The sequence below is a fragment of the Hibiscus syriacus genome, unplaced genomic scaffold (genome assembly GCF_006381635.1).
Source record: "Hibiscus syriacus cultivar Baekdansim isolate YM2019G1 unplaced genomic scaffold, ASM638163v2 tig00117022_pilon, whole genome shotgun sequence".
NCBI lineage: Eukaryota > Viridiplantae > Streptophyta > Magnoliopsida > Malvales > Malvaceae > Hibiscus > Hibiscus syriacus.
The window spans coordinates 407404-428891 of NW_024063528.1; the positions used below are offsets into that span (position 1 = coordinate 407404).

General features: G+C 37.7%; 2 protein-coding genes and 1 pseudogene across 2 annotated transcripts; 2 read left to right on the plus strand and 1 right to left on the minus strand.

Annotated features, from left to right (window-relative positions):
• Positions 1-3298: 3298 nt before the first annotated feature.
• LOC120195986 lies at positions 3299-4279 on the plus strand (annotated as a pseudogene).
• A 267-nt stretch (positions 4280-4546) lies between these two features.
• Positions 4547-5078, plus strand: LOC120196004 (GDSL esterase/lipase At4g16230-like). The gene is made up of 2 exons (XM_039197916.1): positions 4547-4742; positions 4855-5078. The coding sequence occupies exons 1-2, from the start codon at positions 4547-4549 to the stop codon at positions 5076-5078; spliced, it is 420 nt and encodes a 139-aa protein (XP_039053847.1).
• A 465-nt stretch (positions 5079-5543) lies between these two features.
• LOC120195984 (ras-related protein RABF2a-like) lies at positions 5544-7877 on the minus strand. The gene is made up of 7 exons (XM_039197906.1): positions 7706-7877; positions 7240-7317; positions 6981-7148; positions 6663-6711; positions 6448-6521; positions 5912-6005; positions 5544-5850 (listed from the first exon to the last, which is right to left on the minus strand). Exons 1-7 carry the CDS (start codon positions 7742-7744, stop codon positions 5750-5752), a joined length of 603 nt encoding a protein of 200 aa, XP_039053837.1. The 5' UTR covers positions 7745-7877; the 3' UTR covers positions 5544-5749.
• Between the last annotated feature and the right edge of the window lie 13611 nt (positions 7878-21488).

Here is a 21488-nt window from a genome sequence, read left to right on the forward strand (position 1 = left end):
CTTTCAAACATTCTCATACTTGGCTCTATTGAAGCTAAAACTCGAGCTTCTAGTTGTTTGTGAGTTTTTCGAGTCATGTATTAAGTTGCTCGTTTTGACTCGTTAAGAGCTCGAGTCGAGTCGAGTCGAGTCCATTCAATTCGAATGTCTACTGAGCTTTGACCGAGTCAAATTCAAGTAGTAACTCATGATCTGTCTCGTCTCATTTTAAATTCTCATGTCTTTTATTTTTGATAACTCTCAATTCCTTTTAACATTGAACGCTCACATCTTTGACATTCATGATGCTCAAACTCGGATCCTCAAGAAATAAAAACAATTATTTTATCACGAATACCACTTAATTCGTGCCATGTCTTTATGTTAGGGTACTTAAGTGCTTTTAACATGTATATGCTATTGGAATACATGATTTAGTCTTGAATTATATATATTTATTTTCAATATATGAACTTTCATTAACTTATGTTGATATTTGTCATTTTTGTAGTAGCTTATGAATGGAAAAAAAGAGTCACTAAAAACATGATACATTTTCATTGAATGTTGATAAAATATTTGGGTAAAACAAGATGAAGATGAAATAAAAAAATTTAAATATTAAAATAAAAATATAATTTAAGAATCAAATTATAAATAAACTTTTAAAATTATTAAATTTGGTTCAATTTGTGAAATGTGGATACAGGTTGGGCTATTATTGGTCTATTGTTGGGTTAAGTGGGACAAACAAAATTTCTTTTTCGATTAATAGGGACTGACTTTAAATTAAATATAATATCAAAATTAACTTTTCAACATTATTTTACTTATTTTTTATTTAGAGTATTTTAAATTTTAACATTTCATTTTAAGATAATCACTCTATTATTTTGAATACTTTCCGTCGGCAATAGTAGAAAAGCCGTCGCTAACAAGTTTCTCGCTGCACTAAAGACTGCTTGGCAACTTGGGCGCAGATTTAAGAGTCGAAATGCCAAAATGATAAATTAAACAATCTATAGCTTATATTGTTGTCTTTGGTATAAATCTTCTACATATCTACCGTCCCTTCTTCCACCTTTTCACGAATGAAATGGTATTGAACTCGTATGTGTTTTGTCCTTGAATGAAATGCTGGATTGATGCAAGGCGCTTTGACTGTCACAAAACAGAGAGACATACTCTTGATTGTTCCCAAGCTCCTCCAATAACATCTTCAACTAAATTGCTTCTTTATTGGCTTGTGTAGCTGCTACATATTCTACCTCTATTGTGGATGTAGCCACAACTGATTGCAATTTTGAAACCTAACTTACAGCTCCACCAGCAATTTTGAACACATATCCTTAAGCTGTAAAATAGGAGAAGCAAGAAGAATTTAAAGTGCTACAACTGTGGAAAGAAAGGTCACTTGAAGAATGATTGTTGGAGTCTAAATAAAAACTCCAATCTACAAGGCAATACTGCAAACACTTCAAATGATGGAGATGCTCTAAGCTGTGAAGCGTCCACCGTGGAAGGTAAAAAAAGATTTGCAGATATTTGGCTCATTGCAACTATACACAGATTCTCTTGAGACATATTCATAATGATGGAGATGACCTCAAGAAGAGAATGATTCCATCATTATGAACCTGTCTCAGGAGGATCTGTGTATAGTTGCAATGATCATGCCTTAGAGATCGTTGACGTGAGAACCATCAAATTGAAAATGTATGATGAAACAATAAAAATTGTTCGAGATGTGCGGTATGTGAAAGGCCTGAAGAAAAATTTATTATCCTACGGATTGTTGGATAATAATGCAAGCAAGATTGAAACACGGAAAGGAATTATGAAGGTGTTCCGTGGAGTTCTTGTAGTGCTGAAAGGCGAAAAGATAGCAGCAAACTTGTACATGCTGAAGGGAGAGACTTTGCTAGAAGCAGAAGCTTCTGTTGCCTCATGTAGTTCAGATTCTGCAATGCTATGGCATCAAAAACTTGGACACATGTCAGAACAAGGAATGAAAGTCATTATGGAGCAAAAGCTACTTCCAAGCTTAACAAATGTATCACTTCCTTTGTGTGAGCATTGCATAACAAGTAAGCAACACCGGTTGAAATTCAACAATTGGTATCCGAGCCATATTAGAGTGTGTAATATCTGCTTATTGTCTTTGTGGTTGCCATCAAAAGGTGGATCCTCCAACATAAGAAAGTAAGAAGGTATTACCCATTCTTTGAAGGTTCCAAAGAACTATTCACGATAGTGAAATAGTGGGAGCTATCCGTAATAGAAGCTATGGCAACGAAATTTAATATTGAAAAGTTCAATGGGAGAAATTTCTCATTGTGGAAATTGAAGATGAAGGTCATCCTGAGGAAAGACGGTTGTCTAGCAGCTATCAGTGAAAGGCCAGTAAATTTCACAGATGACAATAAATAGATCGAAGTCGAGGAGAAGAAGACAGCTAAGGAGATCTGGGATCATCTCACCAAACTGTGCGAGGTCACATCGCTGCACAATAAAATTTTCATTAAGAGAAAATTGTACACTCTACGTATGCCAGAATCTAGTTCAGTGACGGAACACTTAAATACACTGAACACTTTATATTCTCAGCTTACATCCCAAAGCATTATAGCTTTCTTCCAATACTAGAGAATTTAGAGAGTTGTTTTTAGAGTTGTTTTCTCCTTTTTATCAAGAGAGAATTATCATTGTTTTCTCCTTGGCAGATTGATAGAAGTTGTAATTCCTATTTTCTCATAGTGAAATTCTTCTACCGTTGTCCGTGGTTTTTTACCGTATATTATTTAGGGGTTTTCCACGTAAATTTTATGTCTCTTTTATCTTCATTTTTATTTTCTCAAATTCTCAGTTGCGATTTTGCTCTATCCGATAGCCGTCTTCCACAACATATATGGATCATTTTCTACTCGTATCTGCAAAATTTAATACCTTATTCATAGAACTATAGTTCATTAATTTGGATGAAATCGAATAATTCAAACTCGAATAATTAATATAATTATCTTTAAAAGTAATATTTAATTCTTCATAAAAATGATATATCTTCGACAAACTCGTTCTTTTAATTTCGAAAGAGATTTCAGACCTCGAAATAAATCCGAAATCACCTCATAAGCATTGTTTATTGTCTCAACTTACATAAAGTGCCATCCGTGTGTCTCGACAACGTCGCAAAGTCGAAATGTCTTCGAATTGCGAGCCGGAGGGGTACCACTTGAGCTTAGTATCACTATTTAAACCATTGAAATAACTTCAATTGATCATTAAAACCAAAACCCACCTCTGGAAATCTTCAACCCAAATGGGCACTATTACGAACAAGTTTATCATTATGTGTTCGATACTGTTTCGGATTTCAGCCATCGGTTTTGCCCAAAATATTACTGCTTTTTCATCTTCGAAGATTCACTGGTCGAAGTCGGAAACAACTATTTCATTGACACATTGGCGAAACCGAGATTTCCGAATGGCATCGACTTTCCGAGAGGCACTCCATCCGGACGATACACCAATTCCCGAATAATTACAGACATTATAGGCAATTTTCTTTGAATTCTTATATACCTATCCAACCGTAATATCGGGACAATGCGTCGCTATTGTTATTTTATACTTGATGTTCGTTGCACTAGTTATGCTACTCATTTCTCGGAGATAATATGTTTATCCAAATCGTGACCTTCAAGTTTGGACGGATAACTCGACTCATTCTTTGTTAATTTTGTTGATTTGTTTGAACAGGGGAAGCATTGGGGTTTCAAGATTACACTCCTCCTTTCTTGGCACCTAATAGTAGCGGAGGTATGATTTTGAAGGGAGTTAACTATGCCTTCTCTGGAGCTGGAATTCTACAAGCGCACGGATCACTTTTTGTAAGATTAGTCGGAGTTATTTGTTGATGCTCAATACGATCAAATCTGATTTTACCATAAAGTTAATAACTTAAAAATCAATCCAACCCGAGTCTAAATTAACTTGAATTCAAAATGATATGAATTTGAAGTGATCAAAATTTGAAATGATCTTAACTGTAACGAGTAAGCTTGAAAGCTCGAGACATGGATCCAAGTAACATGAGCTCAAATCGACCCGAATTTGTATATGTTGCAGGGTTAACGAATTTGGATGGATAAACAAGCGGATTACTTTGGCAAGACTAGGCAAGACATCATATCAAGAATTGGTGCATCAGCGGCTCAAGCATTGCTCATAAATTCACTCTATTTCCTTGCAATTGGGTCCAATGATATCTAATTTGGAGAATATGCAACTCTTGATAAGAAAGGTTTTACAGATGAAGTAGTTTCCAATTTCAAATCCAATATCACAGTAAAATCTTCTCTTAGATTACGATTTTTAATTCCGGTTAAGTTTCACCGTGCAGATCAAAAGGTTCCCTCAGTTCAACAACCAAGTAAACATCTTGATCTCTTCGTGTGAAAACCGGTGAGGGTTTCTCTTTATAAACCCTCACTAACTTTCACTCAACAAAAGAAAAATATCTGATTTCTAACGATCTTCGGTCTATGTAAATTGCAGACTTTACAACATGGATGCCAGGAAGTTTGCAGTGCTCGGTGTCTCGAAAGCGGGTTGCATTCCGTTCGAGATAGGCACACATATATGTGCCCAGGATTGTGTTGAATCATTAAATAACTTAGTCAAGTTATTAAGCTCAAAAGTAAAGAGCTTGCTAGAAGATCTTCCGAGCAGCCTTACAGGATCGGTATTCATTTATATCGATGGTTATGCAGTGACGGATGATATCACATGGTGAGACTCGTCAATGAGGGATTGGAAATGTTAAATAAGCATCAAATTTTGGATTTTTTTTTTTGGCCTGCGTTCCTTTTTCAGGAATTGAGAACATAGATTATGCTTGTTGCGAAGTGATCGGGAGACATGGTGGTCTGATTCCATGCACAGAGATGTCTCGAGTTTGTTCTGACCGGACAAAGTATCTTTTTTGGGATCCATTCCATCCGACGGAATCAGCAATTTTAATCGCAACAAAGTATATGCTGGATGGCGGTCCTGAGTATGTTTCACCCGTCAATATCAATCAACTTACTAACTCCTGATGGCGTTTTATCGTTTGGTACACCGTCGGTGTATAAAATAAGCCTATATATTTCATCATTCGAATAAATTTAAAAAAAAATGAAAGAAATAATTGAGCATCTTTTAGTGTGCATTCGAACATCTTAGAAATGGCCATGAAAACAGACCAGGTCGGAATTACCAGTAAACCGGTGATTGTGATATTTCTTGTTGGCACCACTAGAACCGGGACAGAGCCTGGATGAAATTTTAGGAGAGTGGTAACTAAGAGGACCTAAAAAGCAATTTGACTCAAAAAAATTGAAGAACCAAAGCTTAATTTACATAGTTTCAAAACTAAGAGGACCTAACAACAAATTGTAACTAAGTAGGTGAGGAGAGTGGTAACTAATTGGACTTTGAACTTATCTCTAGTATTTTGGTACTGTTTTCATATAACCACTTTTCATGCACCATGCATAATCACACATTGTACGATATTAGTAGTTACGAAACGGTTGTCGAATTCACATTCGGGCATATTATGATAATTATACATCAACATTGACATAAGTCATGACACAAAGAAAACTAATCTCCAGCACAACTAACAGATTGATGTTATCGACATATATCGATCATATATATTAAGGAAAGAGCTTTCGATTGCAGAAAACCTTACATGAGCTACTTCAAAGATACATACTTTTGTTTATGAGCAACACGAAGCGCTTGCTGTCCGTTCTGCAGGTCTATCCGTGAGAACCATTCCAGCAGGGTTTTGTGCTGGCTGCACTCGAGGTAATCTTTTAGCTGTTGGACGGATAATGCTTTTTGAGGGGGAACATAAAACGAAACAACAAATTAAACTTACCTATTTCGTAGAAAATGTCATTGACATTGGATGCAGTCTTTGCAGAAGTTTCCATGAAGAAAAGGCCATTCTCTTGGGCATAAGTGCTTGCTTCCTGAATCATCGAGGAGAATAAGTAAAATGGATGCTTGCATGTACGTAGATGTTAAATTGAAATCGCACCATGAATACATTCGACCCTTTATCATCTCAAAGAGAAAAAGATTAGTTTGAAATGTCAAAAATCCGAAATTACACTAATCCTAGCAGTCGTTCTACCTAACAATGCTAGGAATTACTGATTACTAATAATGATATAATGTATTACGTTTAAAAATTAATATGTGGTACTTTAACTCGGGTTTAAGAGTATGATACAGACTACAGTATGAGTCCATCGCGGTTTATGTTCAGATTTTCTTTCCAAGTTTTCCTAGCAATTTAAGGGTCTTCGTAGAGTTGTATCTCCATAACCATAACCATAGCAGGATTGGTATCAGAAACAGGTAGTTCAAAAAATATGAAGAGTTAGAGAAATATAGAAACTAATAGCTTGCCTCCGATGCCACCTTCCTTTCATCGAGTAAATCAGCTTTGTTCCCAGCAAGTGCTGTTACCATATTAGGATTGCCTTCAAAGGAAAAGGAAAAAGGATTTCAACATCAAAATCAGAATTCAATTACTCGGGCTAATAAATAAAAAATTCGTATGGATAACTCGATACATAATCGAGAAGAATGTCAACCAAAGAGTAGAAAAAGAAAACGACTACCTTGTGATTGAAGTTCCTGGACCCATTTTTTGGCTCTCTCGAATGACATCTGCAAAATAAGAACGCTATTACCATTCTTTCAGATACTAAATATCATTGTGTTGATGCATCAACCAGACAAACCCTAATCGAACATTTTATCATAGACGCATCGTTGAAGTTAGATTCAAAGAAAGCTATCGAAGCTAACCAGGTATGATCTTAAATTACAATCTAAGGAAGTTTTTAATTCCTTCATCTCCCTAGAGCAGTAGGCATTTTTGCATTGACATAACCTAATCACAGAGAGAAGACACGGGTTAAACATTATGAACTTACTTGATTCGTTGTATCGTAAACAATGATCGCTGCTGCAGCTCCCCTGTAATACATTGGTGCCAAGCTATGGTACCTCTCTTGGCCGGCGGTATCCCAAATCTCGAACTTTACAGTTGCATCATTCACCGCCACCGTCTGGGAGAAAAAAGCTGCTCCTATGGTCGACTCCTACATATTATAAATCAATGTCACACCATATATTCCCAACTCAAAAGTCGAATCAATAACGTTCTAACTCAGAGGATCCAACCGCACCAACCTGAAACTCGAGGAATTGCCCTTTAACAAAACGCAAAACAAGACTCGATTTTCCGGCTCCGACATCCCCAAGTAGAACCTGAAGAACAAAACACATATTAACAACTGATACATGCAACAAACACCAGTTCAAAGATCAAACATGAAATTTGATTGGCTCTAAAACCAACCACCAAAATCAAAAGAACATTTTGCAAAACTAAGCAAAAAAATGTATAATAATTCACATAAAAATCAAATATGAAGCACAATCCATCAAGACCCCGATCATAATTCAGCATTTAAAGCCGACCCAAAGCACAAAATTCAATATAACACATAAATAATTCACATAAAAAGCAAACATGAAGCACCATACATCAAGACCCAGATCATAATTCAGCATCTAAAGCCGACCCAAAGCGCAGAAAATTCAAGTAATTAAAAAAAACAAGGGTTTAAAGGATTGTGAGAGATAGAAAACGAACTAATTTAGCATTGCTGTTCTTGTTTCCAGTGGTGGCCATGGGATCTTCTTGTCAATCAGATTTATGTGTTTGCCAAATCAAACAGATCGAAAAAAAATCAATAAAATAAATAAAAAATTATGCAGTCAAGGCAAAATGAAACTGAGAACTGTGGATTGGATTGTTGAAGAAGAAAAGAATGAGGGAGACTAATAAAAAAGGAATGTGAAAATGCCAAAGGGTCGTAACAAAAACCAAAGGAGAAAGTAACAGTGACCAAAAATCACATATAATATACGATTTTAATCAATTTTTTTCGGATTTGTCAAAATGACCAACAAAATCGCAATGAGATCGTTAATTCGCAACGCGATCTCTATTATCACAAATTCGCGTTGCATTTTCGCAATGCGATAGTTGAAAATCGCGTTGCGATGGTCTACAATATCGTTGCGATTTTCCCAATTCGCAATGCGAATAAGCAAATCGCAACGCGAATTGGGAAAATCGCAATGCGAATAAGTAAATCGCAACGCGAATTGGGAAAATCGCAATGCGATACTGACTATCGCAATGCGATAATAAAAAATCGCAATGAGATACTTACTTTCGCAACGCGATACTGACTTTCGCAACGCGATTTACATAGCGCCATTCGTATTAACGCGTATTTTTTTTTTCAAATTCCAAACACGTATTTTTTCTTAATAAATCGGAAAATGAACTGTCCACAGTAATCGCAACTCATAACCTCAAACCTAAAAACACAATACTCAGTCCCATCTCCATCTCTCACTCTCTACGGCGAAATCCGTCCCCATCTCCGAAGATTTCCGTCTCCATCACCGGCGAAATCCCTCACAACCATTCACAGTCAAAAATCCCTCACAATCATTCAGAAATGGAAAATCAACCTCCGAGGGTTAGTTTTTTTATTTTTATTTTGAAATTTTTGCATTATTTTAGGTTTTTCATATTGAGATTGATGATAAGTTTACTGGTAATTTCAATAATAGATTAACCATTTCACTTAGATTTCTTATTAAATTCATTCGATTGCTGCCAACACTGCTAAACTGTTTAGCCTGTGAAGTTAGTATTTGTCTTTGCTTTGTCTTTTGGTTGAAGTAATGCAGAAGAAGAATAGTTTCGAGAATGAAAATCGCAACGCGAAAATAACTATCGCAACGCGAAATAAAAATCGCAACGCGAAACCAAAATTGCATTGCGATTTTCATTTCGCGTTGCGATTTTCATTTCGCGTTGCGTTTTTTATTTCGCGGTTGCGATTTTCATTTCACGTTGCGATTGTCTGGTCGCGATAGTCATTTCGCGTTGCGATTCTCTCGTTGCGATAGTCATTTCCGCGTTGCGATTCTCATTATCTCGTTGCGATTTTCATTTCAACCAAAAGACAAAAACAGTGTTGCAAATTTTAGTTTCAAGAATAAACTACTATTTATGTTTATTGTTTTGTTTTTGGTATATCTTGACAGTGTAATTTTTTGTATATCTAACTTGGTATGTTTATTGTTTTTTTGTAGAAATTTTTTTCGGCTTCATTGACATTAAGGAATAAAGTTAGCCTAGCCACTACAATTGCTTCGAAGCTTTCACCTGCACAAAGAAAATTGTTTGAAGAAACCTGCTTCGGGCCATGGCTGAGAGTACATCATCCGGGTGGAGATGCTAGTTTGACCCATTTGTGGCTTCAGACCATGACTAGCGATCTACCCGACAGTATACAACGTGGTGAGGAAGAGATATGGTTTCATTTTCCACCGGCGTATACTTGTTTTGGGCGGAAGGAGTTATGCTTAATCACTGGTCTACGATTCGGACACGATGATGTAGGCCGGTACACTCGTCATATCACCCGCCCATCATTGTTATCCAGAGTTTTTCCTGATGAGTCAATAGAGAAGCCGAACTTACACGTCGACGACATGAAGAAATTGTTTAATAAGAAAGATGGTTTTACTCGGATGAATGACGTCGATGTTGTCCGAGTATGCCTTCTACTACTTTTGTATGCCGGCTTTCTAGGCAGAGAGGCCAGACAACCTATTCCTCAGGAGCTAATATTATTGGTAGAGGACCTAAATGCATGGAATCTGTTTCCGTGGGGTTCGTATATATGGAAAGCTACCTGGACTAAGTTGTCGTCTGCCTTTGATGACCGCAAAAGTTTGCGGGGCGATGGGTCGAAATACACTTTGTCAGGCTTTGTTTGGGCCTTTAAGGTAAGAATTTCTATATAATGTTTTCAAAATTATAATTAATTATTTAACAATTACTAATGTTTGTTATTATATTGTTTATAGATTTGGATATTCGAGGCTTTCCCCAGCATGCGGACATATGCATTAAAATCCTCAGATGATATTCCTAGGGCTATTTCCTGGAAGAGGAAACGTATGTTGGATTGGGAAGACTTAATACCATATGCGACAATAAATATGTAAGTTAACACAAATACTATCATATATAAACAAGTTATTAATAGTAGACGTTTAACTTTGTTTTAGTTTTTATATTTTTAAGAGGCCAACACTCCATTAATGAGACTGACACCCACGGAGGCTGAGCTTGCCACTGATTGGTGGCAAGCTAGTCAGCGTTTTTTTGATGGCACGAATGATGAGCAGCCTCCACTTCCTCCACTTCGAGAGCCATCACCTCACCCTGAGCCATCACCTGATCGACCCGACTATACACCTCTACAACGAGAGCCATCACCTATCCCGTCACATCATCGAGTCTCTTCTCCACCATCACCTCATGATAGGCGACCGACAAAGATGCCACGACTTCTATCTCCCTGTTCTCCACCTCCACGGGATGAGTCAAGGGAGTTACGTGATGAGGTCAATGCCTTGCGTGAGGAGATCGGTACTCTACGCGATAACGATGGTGCATGGCGTGTGGAGGTGTCTACTTTACGTGGTGAGGTTGCCGCTCTACGTGAGATGGTAGTATCGTTGCAGAATGAGGTTCATACTCTACGCAACGAGGTAAGTTTAAGATTTTCCATATTTAACTTGATGATAAATTTACTCGTAATTTCACTTAAATTAACCATTTCACTTAGATTGCTTAGTAAATTTATTCGGTTGCTGCCAAAACTGCTAAACTTTTACTTTAACACTGTGAAGTTAGTATTTGTCTTTGTTTTGTCTTTTGGTTGAAAGTTTGAAATATATTTATCTTTGTTTTCACTGTTTAAATATCATGTCTATTTATTTACTGATATTTGTATTTTTATTTAGCGGACCGATAAGGTGGATGCTTTACGTCGGGTTTTTCTTGCACGACAGAGTTCACGCATCAGACGGCGTGCACGTGCTATTAAGTCTCCGTATACCCCAATAGTGCGAAGACACCGCAAGAAGAAGCCCGACTCGCCTATCATCCCTCAAGAGTCCACTCCTATCGTTGAAGAGGCCCCTATCATTCCTCGAGAGTCCCCTCCCACCGTTCAAGAGGCCACTGTCATCGTTGAAGAGGTCCCTCCCACCATTCAAGAGCCCGATTCACATGGCATCATATGTAGGATTCTTGAGAAACCCTCTGGCGTGCCGGACATGATGGATTCAAGTTGGCTCTCGTATGAGTTACCGGCCAGTACCATACCGGTATCTGAAGAGGAGAGGAAACAACTACCGGACACAATTCTGGATAAAACCCTTTGGGCTAAGACCGCAGTTGATTTTTATCTACATGAGTGAAGCCAGGGGTGTTTCACTGACATATGCAAGCTCAATGATGATATCTATTTGTTGCTTGATCGGTCTTGGTGGGGCGTATTATTAGGGGTCAAAGACAATGGCTATTTCGATGGAGGGGTAAGTCTTATATTTTTCTTATATTTTCATTTGATTAATTTGTTTAAAAATTAATGTAATTCACTAATATATGTATTTTTTTGTAAAACAGCATATCGATGCGTTGGTGTCACGTCTACTAATAATTAGGAAACTTAAGGAAAATAAAAGAAATACACGGTATACAATAATGCCGACGGCTTTTAACGCAGTTCACTTGAAGAATCAACAAGATGAATCATTTGCGTTGGGCAATGGACAAGCTAAACTTTATCCTGCATGGTGGGAGGTCGATAAGGTTAGTGTTTATTTTAGATTGAGTTTAAAGGTATTCATAAATAAGTGCGCAAATGAATGAATTATTACTTATGATTGCAGGTGTTTATCCCTGTTTTGGAACGTAACCATTGGCTTCTCGTCGAGCTTCAGATCCCATCCCTTAAGGCAATAGTATATGACAGCATGATAAATTACATATCATTGGCTGATTTAAGAGATATTATTAAGGGATGGAGCTCTTATTTGGCTAAATACTTGGATGCGATAAATTATTGGACTCGTTCTGGAAACAAGAAGCCAAAGAAGCTCAATATTACAGTTAGCAGAGACGAGACCGCACCACATCAAACGAAAGGACCCAGAGGGGATTGTGGTCCTCTCGTATGCTTGGCGTTGGACCGTTTGATCACAGGAAGTATAAAGTATCTACCTCCCACCGATATAGATAGAGCTGCAGTAGGCTTGTGGTTTCGACATTATATGGCTAGATCGATATATACGAGACGCTACCTACCTGCATCCGCGTTATAAAAATGTCCATAAACAATTGGTATGTTTATAGGCTTGTGGTTTGAAAATGTTTGGTTAAGTACCTAGAATTCAATAATTTGCTGTTTGTAGGTTTTAGATGTGTAGAAAGTGTTGTTTGAGCAAATGTTTGGTTTATGCAGGTTAATCTCAGAAGTGAGCTGCGTGAAAATGATGTATGGCTGCAAAAGTTGATTCAATAGTAAAAGTGTTATTTTCTCTAATAATTATTGCTTTTTTTGATTGTTTAATTGATTTGTAAAAGGTGATTTGTAAAAGTTGATTTGTTTAATTGATGTTAACATAATTCTTATTTGTGCTTGTTTAATTGATTGAAATGTAATGGTTGATTTTGTTGATTTCAATCTGCATTATGTTGAAGGCAAAAAGTACTATCGCAATGCGAAATGAAAATCGCAACGAGAGAATCGCAACGCGAAATTAAATTCGCGTTGCGATTTTCATTTCGCATTGCGATTCCCTCGTTGCGATTTTCATTTCGCATTGCGAAATTAGCGTTGCGATTTCATTTCGCATTGCGATTCTCTCGTTGCGATTTTCATTTCGCATTGCGATAGTAATTTCCGCGTTGCGATGGACATTAAGATGATTGCCTATTAAGTGATAACAACTGGAACAGATCATAGCAATTTTCAAACTCAAGTTACTAATACATGCCTAACTGAAAATGTTAAAAGTTCACACATAAAATCTACATAATACAACGTTTGCATTTAAAAATCACCTAAGTTAACAGTCCCAAAAGGTGAAGCCAGTTGTGATTGGGATTTTAAAGATGATTGCGATTTTGATTGCCTTTTTCTTGACACCATATGAGCTTTGGATTTTGATGATGATCCATATTTTGGTAGAGGAAAAGATGATTGTGATGGCACTGGTGATCCACATGTCAACCTTGTATGACCACTTTCCTTGCACCGACTACATGTCGATCTCTTCTTCTCTTCACCCTTAGACGGTATACGATCGTGACTTTTTGGTCGGCCAGGTAGCCTTCTGTCCATGGTTGGTGGCAAAACTGTTTGTAAGTCATCTGGTATGTCCCACTCAGAAGGATGTGAAATAGGGTAGACAATCTCGGCATAAGTCTGTCGATATACTTCTGTAGTGTAGCAATCCATAGCGTATGTGCTTGAATCATCTTGGTTTAGATGAAGAGCAACTTTTATAACATGACCACATGGATAACCAGATGTTTGCCATTTCATACAACTACACGTCCTTGCATTTAGATCGACAAGCCCATTTAAGTTATTATCCAGTACTTCAAACAAAGTGTTTGAACATGGTTCAACTCTCCATGACGTTGACTTCACAACACGTTTCGTTATCTTTTTTCAGTCCATGGTGTAACACGATGTTCCAATGTTCCTGTAAATTTAAATAAATAATACTTAGTAAAATATATGATAAGTTACGAATTCAAAGAAATAATACCTGCATGGTTTCTTTTCTTGTAGTACCACAGTTGAATAGAGGCTCGAAAAAACTCCATTAACATAGTAATGGGTAATTTCCGGGAATGACGACTTAGAGCGTTAATTGATTCTGCACTATTAGACGTCATGAAACCATATCTTGCTCCAAGTTGATGTACTCTTGACCATCTTTCAAACCCGACATCTTCTAGTGTTTGAGCACATTGAGGCAAAACACGTCTTAAACAGTTTATATGCTTATTGAAATCCACTTCCCGATAAGCCTTTACAGCCTTCCAGTATGTCCATTTGTGCTTTTTATACCAGCAGACCTTGATTTTAGATTTCTATACAAATGAACACCACAAAGTCCATGAAAAGCATATGGGAAACACCTTCTAACAGCGTTGTCAATTGAGTTTGCCCTATCGGATATGATTGTCAGATTGCTAATAGGACCTATGCAATCCCTAAGATGCCCCATAAACCATGTCCATGAATCAGAGGTTTCAGATTTGCCAACCCCGTAAGCTATTGGCAATATCCCATTGTTAGCATCCATGGCTACTGCTAATAAGTTTACTCCAAGGTATCGACCTTTCAAATGTGCTCCGTCAACTATAATAACTGGGCGCATGCAAGTAATAAACGAACTAATCTACAAAAATAATATACACAAGAAATATAATCATTTAAAATTTTAAATACATGTAACTAACAGAAATGAGTCAACAGAATTATATTGATTTACTAACCGCAGCACCAATGGCGATAAACAGCAACTCAAAGCGTCCATCTCTATCTGTTTTGATATGAGTTACCGACCCAGGATTTTTCAGCTTTAAATTATGACAATAAGCCGGCAGTTGGGCAAACGATGCTTTTGGCGACCCCATCAACAATTCCAAGGCATAACATTTGGCTCTCCAAGCTTGAGAATATGATATACTAATCTTGAACCGAGCATTCATGTCAGTCATAATTTCATGTCCCCGATATACCCTGCCATTCAAAAACATTAACTCAGCCAGAAAACCACCCAACACCTTTTTGTTTGCCTGTCTATGGTGAGGAAAAACTTGGGTTCTTGAACATGTATGTTTATCAATAAAGGCCCTAACTTGAAACATTGCGCAATCTTTTATCCTCTTTGCAATCATACGCCACGTACAATTTTTGTCAATCGTACACCTTGTTTCGAAACGATCTTTGTTTGATTTGTTAACTTTTAGTTGATAGCCATCTTCCACACATTTCGTATACAAAGCTATCTTCAAGTCTTCCTTTGTATCAAAACAATCATCTTTCTTGATACGAATAACTTTTGTGTAACAATCAACTGCTTTCTTTGCCAACTCTTCTTCCGGTAACTGAAGTAATTCTGGCATATTCCAGTTATACTCCCGTGGCATTTTCTTTTCTTCGGGGACTTTTTCTTCTTCTTTTTCTTCTTCAGGATTATATGAATTACAGAATGGATGTTCAACATGTTCATTCACAGTCGTAACTTCCTCCTCATTATCATCAACAACATCTTCCTCGGCAACGGGTGTTTCATCATCAAAATTCGGGTATTGACCAATATCAAAATCATTACACGCAGGGTCTGTTTCTTCTTCTGAAACATCATCAAAATCCGTGTATTGACCAATATCAAAGTCCGGGTATTGACCAAGATCAAATTTCGAATACTGACTAGTACTCACAATTTTTTCTCTTGGCTCATCATCGTCTAATTGGTCAATACGAAAACCGGAATTTGGTGCTGAAAGTTGATTTGGATTTGGATTAGAGAAAGGCTGTGGGTTTTTTGACCCACTTAGTTGATTACTACCCGCTACTGACCCAACAATACTACTTCTAGGTTCAACAACATACAATGTAACATCATCACTTGAAACATTAATGTAAGCAATGAATCGTTCAACATCTTCATTGTCGGTTAAGAAATAAACTTTACCATTTCTCTGATAAGATAGCCTAAATCCACTTAGGGGCTCTAAATTCAATTTCTTTGAAACACGTAACATTAGGGTTTCATAAGTTAACTTCTTTAATGACAGTTTTAGTTGAAGATTCATGGGTAAAGGCATATATTGTAAAACACCATGAACATTCTCCCATGACCCTCCAAAACACAAATCTATCCAAACATGATCAACATTAGATGATTTCATGGTTGTAACTAAACAAACGAGATGCGAAACTAAGACCTGTTGCCGGATGGGGAAGGATGTCGTTGGATATTGGAACGAATGTCGCCGGAGAGAGTGATAGATGGAGATGGCATGAGTTGCGATTTAGGGATTTAGGTTATGAGTTGTTGCTGCTGCGTATATATATACACTCAAAATTTGGCTTGCGAAACTAAAACCTATTGCGAACTTTGAAACTCGCATTGCGATTCTGTATTATCTCGTTGCGAAAGTCAGAATCGCGTTGCGAAAGGCAATCATTTGACCATCGCAATGCGAAATGCAAATCACAACGATAGAATCGCAATGCGAAATGAAAAAGGCAACGAGGATTAACATGCATAAACTTTTAACAATTATTATTGAATTCTAGGTACTTAACCAAACATTTTCAAACCAAAAGGAGTATATATGTTAACAAAACTTGCATTATGTGTATTTTATGTGTGCACTTTTAACATTTTTAGTTAGGCATGTATTAGTAACTTGAGTTTGAACATTGCTATGATATGTTCAGTTGTCATCACTTATTAGACATTCATTTGACTATCGCAACGCGAAAATGGCTATCGCAACGCGAAAATGGCTATCGCAACGCGAAAATGGTTATCGCAACGAGAAAATCGCAATGCAAAATGAAAATCGCATTGCGATTTTCTCGTTGCGATTTTCATTTCGCATTGCGATTTTCTCGTTGCGATAGCCATTTCGCGTTGCGATAGTCTGTTTTGCCTTCAACATAAAGCAGATTGAAAATCAACAAATCAACTATTACATTTCAACACAAATTATGTACACATCAATTAAACAAATCAAGATTTACAAATCATCTTTTACAAATCAATTAAACAATCAAAAAATAATAATAATTCTTATTTATTCATCAATTATTGAATCAATGAATCAACAACTTTGTGACCCCGTACATCCATTTCACGCAGCTCACTTAAGGATTAACCTGCAGAAACCAAACATTTGCTCAAACAAGACTTCCTACACATCTAAAACCTACAAACAACAAATTATTGAATTCTAGGTACTTAACCAAACATTTTCAAACCAAAAGGAGTATATGTTAACAAAACTTGCATTTGACTTACCAATTAACAATGGACACTTTCATAACGCGGATGCAGGTAGGCAGCGTCTCGAATATATTGCTCTAGCCATATAATGCCGAAACCACAAGCCTACTGCAGCTCTATCTCTATCGGTGGGAGGTAAAAACTCTGTGCTTCCCGTCGTCAAACGCGCCAAGCAAAGGCATACGAGAGGACCACAATCCCCTCTGGCTCCCGGCGATTGCTGTGGCGCGGTCTCGTCTCTGACAACTGTGACATTGAACTTCTTTGGCTTCTTGTGTCCAGAATGACTCCAATACTTAATCCCATCCAAGAATTTAGCCAAATGAGAGCTCCATCCCTTGAAAATATCTCTCAAATCAGACAGTGATATGTAATTGATCATGCTGTCATACACTATTATCTTCAGGGATGGGAGCTGAAGTTGGACGAGAAGCCAGTGACGACGTTCCAAAACAGGGATAAACACCTGCGATCATAAGTAATAATTCATTTATTTGCGCACTTATTTATTAACACATTTAAAAAATTTAAAAAATTAACACTAACCTTATCGACCTCCCACCATGCAGGATAAAGTTTAGCTTGTCCATTGCCCAACAAAAATGATTCATCTCGTTGATTCTTCAAGTGAACTGCGTGAAAAGCCGTCGGCATTATTGTATATAGCGATTTTTTTTTTATTTTTCCTAAGCTTCCTTATTATTAGTAGACGTGACACCCACGCATCGAAATGCTGTTTTACAAAAAAATACATATATTAGTGAATTACATTAATTTTTAAACAAATTAATCAAAATCATATATAAGACAAATATAGTCTTACCTCTCCATCCAAATAGCCACTGTCTTCAACCCCTAATAGCACACCCCACCAAGACCGATCAAGCAACAAAAACATTTCATCGTTGAGTTTGCTGATGTCAGTGTAACACCCTTGGCTCCGCTCATGTAGATAAAATCAACTGCGGTCTTAGCCCAAAGGGTATTATCCATAATTGTTTCCGGTAGTTGTCTCATCTCCACTTCAGATACCGGAAGGGTACTAGCCGGTAACTCATACGAGAGCCAACTCTCATCCATCATGTCCGGAACCGGTGGGGGTTTCTCAATACTTCGATATATTACCCCATGTGAATCGGGCTCTGGAATGGTGGGAGGGACCTCTTCAACGATGACAGTGGCCTCTTGAACGGTGGGGGGGAATCTTGAGGGAGAATAGGGGCCTCTTGAACGATTGGAGGGGACTCTTGAGGGATGACCGGTGAGTCGGGCTTCTTCTTGCGGAGTCTTCGCACCATTGGGGTGAACGGAGACGTAATAGCACGTCCACGCCGTCTGATGCGTGAACTCCGTCGTGCAAGGAAAACCCGACGTAAAGCATCCACCTTATCGGGCCGCTAAAAAAAAATTAATACATAAATCAGTAAATAAACAGACATGATATTAAACAAAGACAAATATGTTTCAAACTAGCATTGTATTCACCCAAATCATTATTCTATCATAGTTCACAAAATGCTCAGATAACATTCCAGAAGTAAGCACTTATATAAACATTTAAAAGGACAACATATATAAACATTCCAGAAGAAGAATAGTTTAATTTCGCAACACGAAACTTAAAATCGCAACGCGAAATGACTATCGCAACGCGGAAATGGCTATCGCAATGCGAAATGAAAATCGCAACGACAAAATCGCAACGCGAAACACAAATCGCAATGCGATTTGTGTTTCGCGTTGCGATTTTGTCGTTGCGATTTCATTTCGCGTTTCGATTTTGTCGTTGCGATTTTCATTTCGCATTGCGATAGCCATTTCCGCGTTGCGATAGTCATTTTCGTGTTGCGAAAGTAAACTATTCTTCTTCTGCAAATTGAAACTTGAATGGATTGCATTACTTCAACCAAAAGACAAAAACAAAACCAAAAACAAATACTAACAAAAACATATTGGCAGCAACCGAATGAATTACGAGTATGAAAAATCTTAAACTTACCTCGTTGCGTAGAGTATGAACCTCATTATGCAACGATGCTACCATCTCACGTAGAGCGGCTACCTCACCGCGTAATGTAGACACCTCAACACGCCATTCACCATCGTCTTTGCGTAAAGTACCGACCTCCTCACGCAAGGCATTGACCTCATCACGTATCTCCCCTAACTCATCCCGTTGAGGTGGAGAACAGGGAGATAAACGTCGTGGCATCTTTGCCGGTCGCCTATCTTGCGGTGATGGTGGAGAAGAGGTTCGATGATGTGACAGAATAGGTGATGGTTGTCGTTGTGGAGGTGTATAGCCGGGTCGATCAGATGATGGCTCTGGGTGAGGTGATAGCTCTGGGCGAGGTGATGGCTCCCGAAGTGGAGGCTGCTCATCAACCGTTCTATCAAAAAAACGCTTACTAGCTTGCCACCAATCAGTGGCAAGCTCAGCTTCCGTGGGTGTCAGCCTCTGTAGAGGAGTGTTGGCCTCCTAACAATATAAAAGCTCAAACAAAGTTAAATGTGTACTAGTAATAACTTGTTTATAAACATATGGTAGTATTTATGTTAACTTACATTATTTATTGTCGTATACCGTAGTAAATCTTCCCATTGCAAGGTTCGTTTCCTCTTCCAGGAAATAGCCCTGGGAATATTATTTGAAGTTTTTATTGCATATGTCTTCATGGCGGGAAAGGCCTCAAATATCCAAATCTACAAACAATATAATAACAAACATTAGTAATTGTTAAATAATTACTTATAATTTTGGAAACATTATATAAAAATTCTTACCTTAAAGGCCCAAATAAAGCCTGTCAAAGTGTATTTGGAACCATCGCCATGCAAACTTTTCGATCATCCAAGGCAGACGATAACTTATTCCATGTAGCTTTCCATAAATACGAGCCCCACGGAAACAGGTTCCACGCATTTAGGTCTTCTACCAATTTGATTAGATCATTTGGAATAGGTTGTCTGGCCTCTCTGCCTAAAAAGCCGGCATGCAAAAGAATTAGAAGGCATACTCGGACAACGTCGACGTCATCCATCCGAGTAAAACCATCTTTATTATTCAAAAATCTTGTCAGGTCTTCTACGTGTAGACTCGGCCTCTCCAGCTCAGGAAAAACCCGGGATAGCCATGATGGGCGGGTAATGTGTCTAGTGTACCGACCTACATCATCGTGTCCGAAGCGTAGACCGGTGATTAAGCAAAACTCCTCCCGCCCAAAACACGTATACGCCGGTGGAAAATCAAACCATATCTCTTCATCACGACGTTGTATAGTCTCTGGTAGATCTCTAGTCATGGTTTGAAGAAACAGGTGTGTCAACATCGCATCTCCACCGGGATGTTGTACTTTCAGCCATGGCCCGAAGCATGTATCCTCAAACATTTTTCTTTGTGTAGGTGAAAGCTTCGACGCAATTGTTTTGGCCAGGCTGACTTTATTTCTCAAGGTCAATTGAGCCGAATAAAAGTTCTACAAAAACAATAAACATACTAAATTAGATATACCAAAAACTACACTGTGAAGATATACCAAAAACAATAATAAACATAAATAGTAGTAGTTTATTCTTCAAACTTAAATATGCAACACTGTGAATTTCGTATTTGTCTTTGTTTTTTGGTTGAAGTAATGCAATTCATTCAAGTTTCAATTTGCAGAAGAAGAATAGTTTCTGAAAATGAAAATCGCAACACGAAAATGACTATCGCAACGAGAGAATCGCAACTAAAATCGCGTTACGATTTGCATTTCGCGTTGCGATTCTTGGTTGATTTAATAAGCAATCTAAGTGAAATGGTTAATCTATTATTGAAATTACCAGTAAACTTATCATCAATTTCAATATGAAAAACCTAATAATAATGCAAAAATTTCAAAAAGAAAATAATTAAAAAAACTAACCCTCGTTGGTTGATTTGATTGATTTTCCATTTCTGATTGTGAGGGTGGCTCTGAGAGATTTAGATAGACGGATTTCGCCGGAGATGGGGACGGATTTCGTCGGAGATGGGTGAGAGAGTGAGAGATGGAGATGGGACTGAGTTGTGATTTTAGGTTTTAGGTTATGAGTTGCGATTACGGGATATACTGTGGACAGTTCAGTGTTCCAATATATTAATATTAATGTTTGGAATTTAAAAATAAAATACTTGGCCAGGATACTAATGGCGCTTTGAAAATCGCATTGCGATTATGTATTATCGCGTTGCGAAAGTCAGTATCGCGTTGTGAAAGTAAGTATCTCGTTGCGATTTTTTATTATCGCATTGCGATAGTCAGTATCACATTGCGATTTTCCCAATTCGCGTTGCGATTTACTTATTCGCATTGCGATTTTCCCAATTCGCGTTGCGATTTACTTATTCGCATTGCGAATTGGGAAAATCGCAACGATACTGTAGACCATCGCAACGCGATTTTCAACTATCGCATTGCGAAAATGCAACG